This window comes from Gossypium hirsutum, chromosome A07 (genome assembly GCF_007990345.1).
Source record: "Gossypium hirsutum isolate 1008001.06 chromosome A07, Gossypium_hirsutum_v2.1, whole genome shotgun sequence".
Classification (NCBI taxonomy): domain Eukaryota; kingdom Viridiplantae; phylum Streptophyta; class Magnoliopsida; order Malvales; family Malvaceae; genus Gossypium; species Gossypium hirsutum.
The window spans coordinates 8,041,421-8,053,324 of NC_053430.1; the positions used below are offsets into that span (position 1 = coordinate 8,041,421).

General features: G+C 29.5%; 1 protein-coding gene across 1 annotated transcript; it reads right to left on the bottom strand.

Annotated features, from left to right (window-relative positions):
- Positions 1-10,897: 10,897 nt before the first annotated feature.
- Positions 10,898-11,654, bottom strand: LOC107926661 (uncharacterized). The gene is made up of 2 exons (XM_016857553.2): positions 11,436-11,654; positions 10,898-11,350 (listed from the first exon to the last, which is right to left on the bottom strand). Exons 1-2 carry the CDS (start codon positions 11,584-11,586, stop codon positions 11,130-11,132), a joined length of 372 nt encoding a protein of 123 aa, XP_016713042.1. The 5' UTR covers positions 11,587-11,654; the 3' UTR covers positions 10,898-11,129.
- Positions 11,655-11,904: the final 250 nt, after the last annotated feature.

Here is an 11,904-nt window from a genome sequence, read left to right on the forward strand (position 1 = left end):
TTAAAAAATAGCATCATAATATAATATTACTTCATCATCAATTAAAATAATATTCTCTCTTTGATACTGTTGTTGTTCGAATATGATTTGATATTACTTCTTCGACAAACCATTGCTTTAATCTCAATTGTTTTTTATTTTATTTTATAATTCTAACTTATTATTGTTACAGTCTCCATTTTTAACTAAAGTTAAATTTTAATTGGTATATAACTCTAATATTAATTAAGTGATAGCTAAGATGCTTAGAGTTTTATTCAACTAATAACTATATTTTACATAAATAAAATAAACACAACGTTTTAAAAAAAATTATTTTTATAATAATGTCAAAATTAAATTATAATTATTTTAACTAACAATTTTAAATTAAATTATAATTATAATTATCACTTTTGCTTACATCAAACTCTTTTTAACTAATAATTGTAAATTAAATTATAATTATTTTTAAATGTGTAATTATAAATGTATAATTACTACAAATTCTATTTTACGCTCAACTTTTAAACTAATAATTCTAAATTAAATTCTATAATTATTTTTACTAATATGATGAAAAATAATGATATTCTTGTCGGTTCAAAAGTTTTTCTAAACTCATTTTTTTATATGTTGTTAACTTCTAAAGTCACATGTGGTGCACATGATTTTATATGTTCAATATTTAATTAACTTTTTTAATTATTATATTTTGAATTGTAGTAATTAACATAAAATAATATTTTTTATCAGAATTATTGAATATAATTAAAATATATTAAATTATTAATTCAAATATTATAATAAAAAAATTTAAATCATAATTAAAGCATTTTTAACTTATACAACATACAATATAGGTTTAATTTATGTAAGGTAACCTTATTAAAAAAAAAACTAGTTAACATAATGAATTCTAAAATTAATTAAGTTATAATTAAGTAATAATTTTATTTTTACATCAATAAAATTAGCACAATTTATTTTTTACTTCAGACTTTTTTTAACTAATAATTATAATTTAAATTATATTTCACAATTTTTTTCCTATTCAAATTATAACTTTATTTTAAAATTATTACAATATTTTTAACAAAAGATTGTAAATTTATTTTATTATCATAACTTTTAATAAATTATAAATATTTTTTAATGAGCTTCAAACGTATATAACATATGGATAAAGAATACAGATGATGCAAACCGCACGTAAATGCAAACCTTGGAGCTAAATTACCAATAAATTGGAAATTGCTATAATTATTGAAAATCAAACTCACCTTGCAACTTTAATTCAACCATTTCCAACGAATACTATCATTTTCTTATTAAAAAAGGTAAAATTTACCTTAGGTCCTTATACTTTTCATAAGTTTAGAATCTAGTTTCTATAATTTTATTTTCATTAGTTTAGTCATATTTTTCATATTTCAAAATCCAGCTCAAATTGTTAACAATGTTAAATTGCTTTTGCTAAATTTATTCTTGTGACATTTTAAAATAAAAGAACTTACTTAGTAGCAATGTAATTAAAAAAATGGTGTTGTAATGTAACAATTGGACTTGAATTTTAAAATTTAAAAAATAGATTACCTAAATTCCTAAAATAAGAATATAAAAACTAAATTCCAATTATACAAAAAAGTCAATGACTTATGGCTTATTTTAACCTAAAAAAAGTCGCAACCCTAAATAGTAAATAACCTATACCAACTACCCACGAGTGTTGAGTGCAAAAACACTTTGTATTCTAAAAAAGAGAGTTTTTTTACTTTGATAATATAAAATAAATAAATAAATACTAGAATAGGATAAGAGGGTTAATACTCACAAAACTAAGCAAAGACTACAGTAAATACCTGGTGCTGCCTGACCAATCGGCGGCACCACTTTTCTCTTTAAAAAATATTTTTTTTGAGTGCAGCCTGACCAATCGACAACACTCACATTTAAAACCCAAAATACGAGTTTTTTAACAATATACGCATAAAAACGAAAAAGAATTAATTTTTTATTGGAGCAGTCGATGTGTTAGGCGACACCCTATTACTTTTAATAATATATATATTTTTAAGATGAATTGTAACGCCCTGTACCCGAGACCGTTGCCGGAGTCGAACACGAGGTGTTAAAAGACTTAATTCATTACTTAAACAACTCAAAAAATTTATTTTTAAAATTTCTAGTCAAGCTAGCAATCTGCGTCACAGTCGCTTAAAAATTCATATCTCGAGTTCTGAAACTAGAAATCCAATTCTGTAAATTTTTCCTGAAACTAGACTCATATATCTATTTACTAATTTTTTTCTAGAATTTTTTAGTACAGTTTATTAGTTAAAGTCTCTCCTGTTTCAGGGTTCGACTGCTCTGACCTCTGTATATTACGAATCAGATATCTCTCTGTACAGAATTTCAATGACTATGAAGTTAGTTTCTCTTAAAACTAGACTCAATAAGGAATCTGTACATATAAAGAATGACTTCTAATTATTTTTGTACAATTTATGATTAATTTTTAAAGTCAGAACAGGGGATCTAGAAATCACTCTGGCCCTGTTTCACAAAAATTCAAATATCTCATAAAATATAATTCATATACCTGTTTCGTTTGTTTTATGTGAAAATAGACATATTGGGCTTCAATTTCATAACTTACTCATCATTTTTAGGTACACAAATCCAATTTTTAAACATCAAGTAACCATCAGAACCGATTCTGAAATCTGATCCCGTATCAGCTTCACATTGCTTTCTCTTGGCTTGCAAATCTTGATCATTTTTCTGAGCTTCAGAAATCTCTTGTAAAAACATCGGTCTTGCTTTTAACTCTGCTAGAATCGAACCATCATTTGATATCTTTAACCGAGTGTTCATAGTTCTCAAAGCAAATAGCAATTTTTTGCTTAAAGCATCAGCAACCACATTCGCTTTTCTCGGATGGTAATCAATAACAAGCTCGTAATCTTTCAATAACTCCAACCATCTTCGCTGTCTCAAAATCAAGTCTTTTTGTGACATCAAGTACTTAAGACTTTTGTGGTCGGTATATACTTGACACTTTTCACCATACAAATAATGTCGCCAAATCTTCAAAGCAAACACTATAGCAGTCAATTCCAAATCATGAGTCGGATAATTTCTTTTGTGAGATTTCAACTGCCTCGAAGCATAAACCACCACTTTTCCTTCTTGCATAAGTACACATCCTAAGCCATTTCGAGAAGCATCACTATACACCACAAATTCTTTACCTGATTCGGGTTGTACCAACACTGGTGCTTCAGTTAATAACTTTTTCAATTCTTCAAAACTCTGTTCACATTCTTCCATCCATTCAAATTTAACATTCTTTCGGAGTAGTCTAGTCATAGGAGCAGCAATTATAGAAAATCCATTTACAAACCGCCGATAATACCCAGCTAGCCCCAAGAAACTTCTAATTCGGTTACATTTTTTGGTGGTTTCCAATCAACAATGGCTGAAATTTTACTAGGATCAACCCGTATACCATCACCTGAAACAATATGACCCAAAAATCCAACTTCCCGGAGCCAAAATTCACTTTTACTAAATTTAGCATATAGCTGCTTATTTCTCAAAGTTTGCAAAACTATCCTCAAATGCTCAGCATGCTCTGTCTCATCTTTTGAATAAATTAAAATATCATCTATAAACACCACAACAAATTTGTCCAAGTATGGCCGAAATATGCGATTCATTAAATCCATAAACACAGCAGGAGCATTTGTCAACCCGAATGGCATAACTAAAAATTCATAATGACCGTACCTTGTTCTAAAAGCAGTTTTAGGCACATCCGACTCTTTTACTCGCAGCTGATAATACCCAGATCTCAAGTCAATCTTTGAAAACCATGTCGCTCCTTTTAGTTGATCAAACAAATCATCAATTCTTGGCAACGGATACTTGTTTTTGATTGTCACCTTGTTTAACTGCCAATAATCAACACACAACCTCATAGAACCATCCTTCTTTTTCACAAATAACACAGGAGCAACCCAAGGTGAAAAACTCGGCCTCACAAAGCCTTTATCAGTCAACTCTTGCAACTGTGACTTTAACTCTTTTAACTCTGTTGGTGCCATTCTATATAGAGCAATCGAGATCGGAGTTGTTCCCGGTATCAAATCAATACCAAATTCTACTTCCCTGACTGGAGGCAAACCCGGCAATTCTTCTGGAAATACATCTACAAATTCACACACAACCGGCACTAATTCAACTTTCTTTTCAACTTCTTTTGTATTAATTACATACGCCAAATAAGCTTCATAACCCTTTCTCAAATATCTTTGAGCCGACATTGAAGAAATCACACTAGACAATGCCTCTGATTTATCTGATTCAACCCACAGAGTTTCACCATTTTCACACTTTAATTCTATAACTTTTTCTTTACAATTTATTATAGCATCATGCAACGTCAACCAATCCATACCTAAAATAACATCAAACTCATCAAACAGCAACAACATCAAGTCGGCCGGAAAGTAATGACCCCGTATCATTAAAGGACATTTCTTGCATACTTTATCAACTATCACACATTTGCCTAACGGATTCGACACTCTAATCATAAATTCTGTGTTCTCAACAAGTATATTCATGTTGGACACCAGTTTCATGCATACATATGAATGAGTAGAATCGGGATCAATCAAAGCAATAACATTAACATCATAAAGAGAAAATATACTGGTAATCACAACGGGTGAGGAAGCATCTTCACGCGCTTTAATAGCATAAGTTCTAGCCAGAGCCCTTCCTTCAGGTCTAACTGCTGCATCTCTGGCTACATTCTTACTGCTTGCTTCACTCCCAGCTTTTCTTGGATATCTTCCCCTCGAATCCGCACCACTTGCTTTTGTATACTGAAATATTTCTTTCTCAGCTCTCTCTAGGCAATCTCTAATAAAATGATCTGGAGAACCACATCGACAACATTCATTTGCTCTGCACGGACCAAAATGATTTCTACCGCACCGCTGGCACTCAGGTTTAACAAATCTCGAGTTCCCTACACTGGCCGCCGAAGTAGCCTGGGACTTAGGACCCACATTTTGCTTCTTAAAATTCCCATATGATTGCCCAGCTTAAACTCGGGGATGAGGATTCATATTTCTTGACTTTCCGGGTTGCTGTGAGGGTGCATTACTCATTGGTCTTTTCTTCAAATTTCGTGTCTCAGATTCTACCTTTTTCTTTTCCTTAAGTAGTTCTTCAGCCTTGCAAGCTCGATTGACAAGTACCACCATTTCTTTTAGTTCAAGGATCCCAACAAATACCTTGATATCTTCGTTGAGCCCATCTTCAAATCGTTGGCACATCTTGGCCTCTGTAGGAACATATTCTCTGGCATACTTACTCAATCGAACAAATTCTCTTTCGTATTCAGTAACTGTCATGTTCCCCTACTTTAATTTAAGAAACTCTTTACGTTTCTGATCAATAAATCTTTCACTGATATATTTATTCCGAAATTCTTCTTGAAAGAACTCCTAAGTTACTTTCTCTTTCGGTACTACTGAAATCAATGTTTTCCACCAATGATAAGCCGAATCCCTCAACAATGATATGGCACATTTCAAGCATTCCTCAGGTGTACAAGACAATTCATCAAATACTCGAATAGAATTCTCGAGCCAAAACTCTGCTTTCTCGGCGTCATCATCAATATTTGCCCTGAATTCTTCGGCCCCTTGTTTACAGATTCTGTCAACTGGAGTTCTGTGAAATTTCATCAGATCTACACCTTGAGGCATCGGGGGTACAGGTTGAGGAATCGGGGGAGATGGGGGAGGTTGTGCATTCGGGTTCGTACGAACGAACTCAGCATACCAGGCACTCATCATCTGGAGAAAGGCTTTCTGAGCCCCTTCTCCTCCTCCTTGACCAACAGTAGGAGGTGGATTTTCAGTCGGCGCTACCCCTTCAGCCGGAGCTGGCGCATTACTCTCTACTTCATCTGCCACAACTGGATCGGGATCCATTTACTATAAAAAAATCATTTAACAAGTCAGAAGTCGTCACACTATCACAATATATATATATGGCATGTATAGCAAAACCCATACATACAACACATTAGTCCGAGAACCGACTAAACCTACTCTGATACCACCAAACAACCATTATGTGCTTCATGCAAAATCTTTTGAATCAATTCATCATTTTTCCCTTCTATGGTAACATCAAATTCACACTCTAACATGTACTTATGACTATTAGGTATTTTTGCCGATTAAGCTCTTTTACTCGTTTTCACTCAAAACAGAGTAGCACAAGTTGTCTAACATAATTTAAAACCTCATATTCTATCATAAAACATCAAAATTCACAAATTTCACCTATGGGTATTTTTCCAAATATGAACTCTAACTCAAAATATTACTATCATAAGCTATATCGAGTTACCGGGATTTCAAAAACGTAAAAATCATTAAAAACGGGGCTTGGAATCACTTACTATGAAGCTTGAAAGTTGAAGAAACCCTAGCTATGGAGAGAGGGAGCATTCAGCAGCAACTAAGGAAGATGATAACCAATTTTGTGTTATTTTTCCCTCTTTATTTCATTTAATATCCAAATGACCAAAATGCCCCTCCTTACTAAACTTTCAAAAAAATTCCTTCCATGTCCTAATTTTGTCCATAAACTTAAAATTGGTCAAAGTACCATTTAAGACCTCCTAATTAATATTTCAAAGCAATTTCAAACTAAAAACTTCTAGAATGCAAGTTTTGCAACTTATTCGATTTAGTCCCTAACTTTAAATTAAACTCGTTATGCAAAAAATTTCTTCACGAAATTTTCACAAAATTATGCAATCATATCATAAACCTCAAAATAATTATAAAATAATTATTTCTATCTCGGACTTGTGGTCACAAAACCACTATTCCGATTAGGCCTTAATTCGGGATATTACATGAATAAAATAATATATTAATTTTTGGGTATTGGAAACAAGGGCCGTGATCGACGGGTCACATTCACGCCAGACTGTTAGGTCGGTGTTGCCTGACAACCTGGTGGTACCAACTTGATAGCCTGCCACGAATGTGACCCATAAGTCACAGGCCTAGGTTACAATACCCGAAAACTAATATAGCTCTCTAAATTTAATTTTGTCTAAATTAGGTTTTTTTTATAATTTCTAAGAAATTTGATTGTGTTAGCAATGGCCTGACATTTTATTCGTCTCGATGATAAACATATCTCTGTTGACCAAATAAATATATCTTCGTCGACTAAATGAAAATGGTAAGAATTAATTTCAGTTTTTTTAATATACTAACCTTTAAAAGCTTTTTTGAAAAATTTAGAAAGAAATTTAGAAGAATTATAATTTGGAAAAAATTTTGTGTGAAAAAAATAATTATGGTTTTTATAATTTTTTTCTAGACTGATGAGCTCGATGGTCAAATTTTAAAATGGCCGTTGGAGGTGACCGCTAGGAGCAAAATACAGGGTAAAACACGCCCACTTCAATTCGCTTTTACTGACATGAGATAAAATACTCAATGTCAGTACGTCCACGTTAGCGCGCTTTTAACAACACGGGAAAAATTATCTCGTAAACCACTAAAAAAAGAATATTAATTTAAACATTGACAAAAACAACTACCAACTCAAACATAAAACATAACAAGTAAAAATGAATATAGAAAATACCATCTAGATTAAGTGGGAATGATCGGGTTGGTGTATTTGTAATATGATGTAGACAAGTGATGATCGGGTTGGTGTTTTTCTTGTGTGTGGTTCTTAGTTGTCTATTTTCTTTGATCGTATCAGGTGGGGGTAATTGGGTTAGGGTGAGTTTTACGAAAAACTTTCTGAGTTAAATAAGTTTACTAATTTTATTTTATAATTCTAATTTGTCTTGAAATTATCATCGAATTTAGTGAAATTAAGTGATATATTAAATTAAATTTTTATTATGATATAATGTTAACGCATATAAAATTTAAAATTATATATATTTTAAAAAGTTAAAGTAAAATAAAAAAATTTTATTTTGATAAACTTAAATTATTAATTAAAATATAAATTTTATAAATTTTTTATAAATATTTTAAAATTTAAAATTTAAAATTTATTTAAAATTATTTTGTAATTTTTATTGAGAGACTAATTTATTCTTTTTTAAAATAATAGAGATCAATCGAGCATTTATATCAATTTATTATTTAAATTATTTGAGTTATTTAAATTGTAAAATTTATCTCAATTTAAATTTAAAATTTAAAATAGAGTTTATTCAAATAAATCATTTTAATTAATTTAAAATTTAATTTTTTTCGATTTTTTAAATCGAATTTGCTCAAATAAAAAATAAAGCAAATAATAGAAAAGCGAGAGGGGTGAATATTGAACATTGAACGTTGAAGCATTGTCTTTTTTTATCAAAATAACCTAAATAATTTAATTAAGTATCAAAATGACCCACTTTTTTAATTAAACATGAAAATAACCCTAAATCTACAGTAAAAGTTGGTGGAGCCAAATTATATAGCGCCACCAACTTACCACGTCAACAGGGAGCATAAAAAAGTTAATTTTTTGGTGGAGCCATATAGAATGGCGCCGCCTGTATAAATACAAAGAAAATATTGTAATTTTTAAAAAAATAGGAGACTTCAAAATAATTTTTTATTTTTTGGTGGAGCCAATTTAAATGGCGCCACCAGACCTGACACCACGCCACCTTCTTTCTTTCTTTCTTTTTAAACTTTTTTTAACTTTTGTCTTTTTCTTTAATTTTTTTTTCTTTTTGTAAGTTTTATATTTTTTTTATTTTTTAACAATGTATTAGCTTTTTTATAAAAATAACACAAAAAATTTAATTCATTATCAAAATAATTTATTTTTTTAATTAAACACGAAAATGACCTGAAATCTACAATAAAAGTTGGTGGAATCAAATTAAAAAAAATCGGTCATTTTGATAATTAATTAAATTTTTTAGGTTATTTTTATTAAAAAGCCGAATATCTTTAAAAATAATTTAAAAATTATAATTTAAAATATTATAAAACAAATTAAATAATATTTAAAATATTAAAAAACTAATAATATATTTGAAAGGTCATATCTTTAAAATATTTAAATATTTTATACTATTTAAAATATATATTTAATATTTAAAAAATAAATTCAAAAATATATATTTAAAATTTTAAAAAATAAATTCAAAAATATATATTTAAAATTTTAAAAAATAAATTCAAAAATATATATTTAAAATTTTAAAAAATAAATTCAAAAATATATATTTAAAATTTTAAAATTAATATTTAAAAATAATATTTAAAATTTTTAAAAATATATATTATAAAACATTTCAAATATATATTTCAAATTTTTTAAAATTAATAACAAAAAAATAAAATAAATAAACAAAATAAACAAAATAAAATAAAATAAGACAAAAATTAGAGAAAAAGACAAAAGTTAAAAAAAGTAAAAAATAAAAAAAGAAAGAAAGAAGGTGGCGTGGTGTAAGGTATGGTGACGCCATTTAAATTGACTGTACCAAAAAATAGAAAATTATTTTGAAATTCTCTATTTTTTAAAAATTATAGTATTTTTATTATATTTATACAGGTGACGCCATTTTACATGGCTCTACTAAAAAATTAATTTTTTTATATTCTCTGTTGACGTGACAAGTTAGTAGCGCCATATAATTTAGCTCCACCAACTTTTACCTTAAATTTCAGATATTTTAATATTTAATTAAAAAATAAATTATTTTAATAATTAATTAATTTTTTTAGTTATTTTTATAAAAAAACCTTGAAGCATGACCATTGAGGTGGTGCTGCAAAAGCAGCCTCGCAGATTCTGACAGCAGAGACACGTCTTTTCTTTTGCATGGGAATGGATGTGAAAGGAAAGAGACATGTAGGGATAGCCGTGTTACAGTTGTCAGGAGGAGCTCCTTTCTCTTCCAGACAAGACACAGCACTATTTTGGACTACAATTTCCTAAACCCTGCTTGGGCCTTTTCAATTGGGGAATGATTTGTTGAAAGAGAAGGTCAGCCCACAATGCTAGTCTCACTTTGTTTTTAGGGGAATACCAAAATCCACGCCACCCGAGAAACAACCTCATAATGTAAGAGTTTCAACTTTTACATGGATTGGCTGGCTTCATCCTTGAATCATGGAACAATTTAAAGGTCTTAGTTGATGAATAGAATACCAACCGAAAGAGTATTATGAAAAATTCTGTACAAGATGTCAAAATGCATGTCTTTTTTATAAGTAAATTAAGATTATATTAAAATTCTTTCTAAGAAACACTTTTGAAGTTAAAATATTACTAAATAATATACTTTTTTAGAGAAAAATACTTTTTAAACCCCAAAAATGCTTTTAACATAAACAAAAAATTTTAACTTCTCTTCAAAAGTATTTTTTATCCCAAAAATACTTTTTAAAAGCAATGCTAGATTAGCTCTTAATCTCTTTACATTAGATTAGAGACCAAACTAAAATTTTTATTCATTCTATTAATAAAAACTGGTGCAGTTGACAAAATAATTAAGTAGTTACATGTGCACCTCATTTTAACATATGAGAAATAATTTTTAATAATAGAAATAATTACAATTTTTAATAAAAAGATTAATTTACTCTTTACTTTAATATACGTAGATTAATTTATTCATTTAAAAAAACAAAATATAATCTAAAGAAAGCATTTTTAGGAAAATCAGCATATTTTCAGACATCCCCGACCCTATTGAACTCAAGGATAGAGTAGTGGGACAGCTTTCCCAAGGGCTTTTCTATCTTCACCACAGTATTAAGAATATATCACTGAACATCTTCAATACACCATTAATCAAACCAATCAATTGAATACATCTTCAATGCACTATTAATAAAATTAATCAATTGAATCAATTAAATTAAAAATTGATCACAATAAATTTACTAACAAACATTCTGCGTTACTTTTGCTAACAACCACTAAAGAAATAAACAGCAGAATTCTAGGAAAATAGAATAAAATTGCCCTACTCTCTTGATCATTTCAAGTATAAACGATTAATATCTTCATATATTGTTTCATAAGATATGATCATCCAGATAATGCACCTTTCTGACCTACAATTAGTCTCCATCAGTACCAGAAGAGTCGGTCAAATCAGAATCGAATTCTAGATCGTCAGCATCATCTAGAGGCTGTTTCCATTCACCGCGAATCTCTTTCATCAATTCATCATCACTTTCCTCATGTTTCCCTGACAACTTCCTCTTCAGAATCCCTTCAAAGATTGAAGGCATAGCATCTTCATCGCCATCAAGGAACTTCTGTATTCGCCTTTTCAGCTCTGCAAGAATCCAATTTTGCAAAACGTTACTATTCCTAAAGTACCTCGTGAATTAACCAGAGACTAAGTTGGAACATTGGTTTACCTTTGTTACTAACGTCGTCGTTGTCGTCGCCGTTGGTAGAGTAGAACCTGATTTGAGAGCGAGTCAAAGCGGCGAGTGGGTAGGACGAGGGCTGCTTGGAAAGTATGAGGTTTAGCAGAGGATAGTTTAATCTGCAACCAAAAAAGGACATCTCCAAGCAGAGCTTCTTTCAATTTAGGGTTTTATTAAATAAAGTAGTATTATCTTATACACCCTATCAATTTATCGGTTTTCAGTTCAGTTTGGATTTAATTAAATAAAATTATTTATATTATATAAAAATTTAAAATTTATTAAAAATTTATAAAATTTGCTTCAATAATTTATTCCTGACTCAATCGATTTAGAACAGTTCACTTGAAAATCAATTTAACTTTTTTTTTTATCAGCATAGCAAATGGTTCTTAACTTAATTGATACGGTCGATTGATCTAATTCTAACAATAATGCCAAAAACAAATCTAGCATA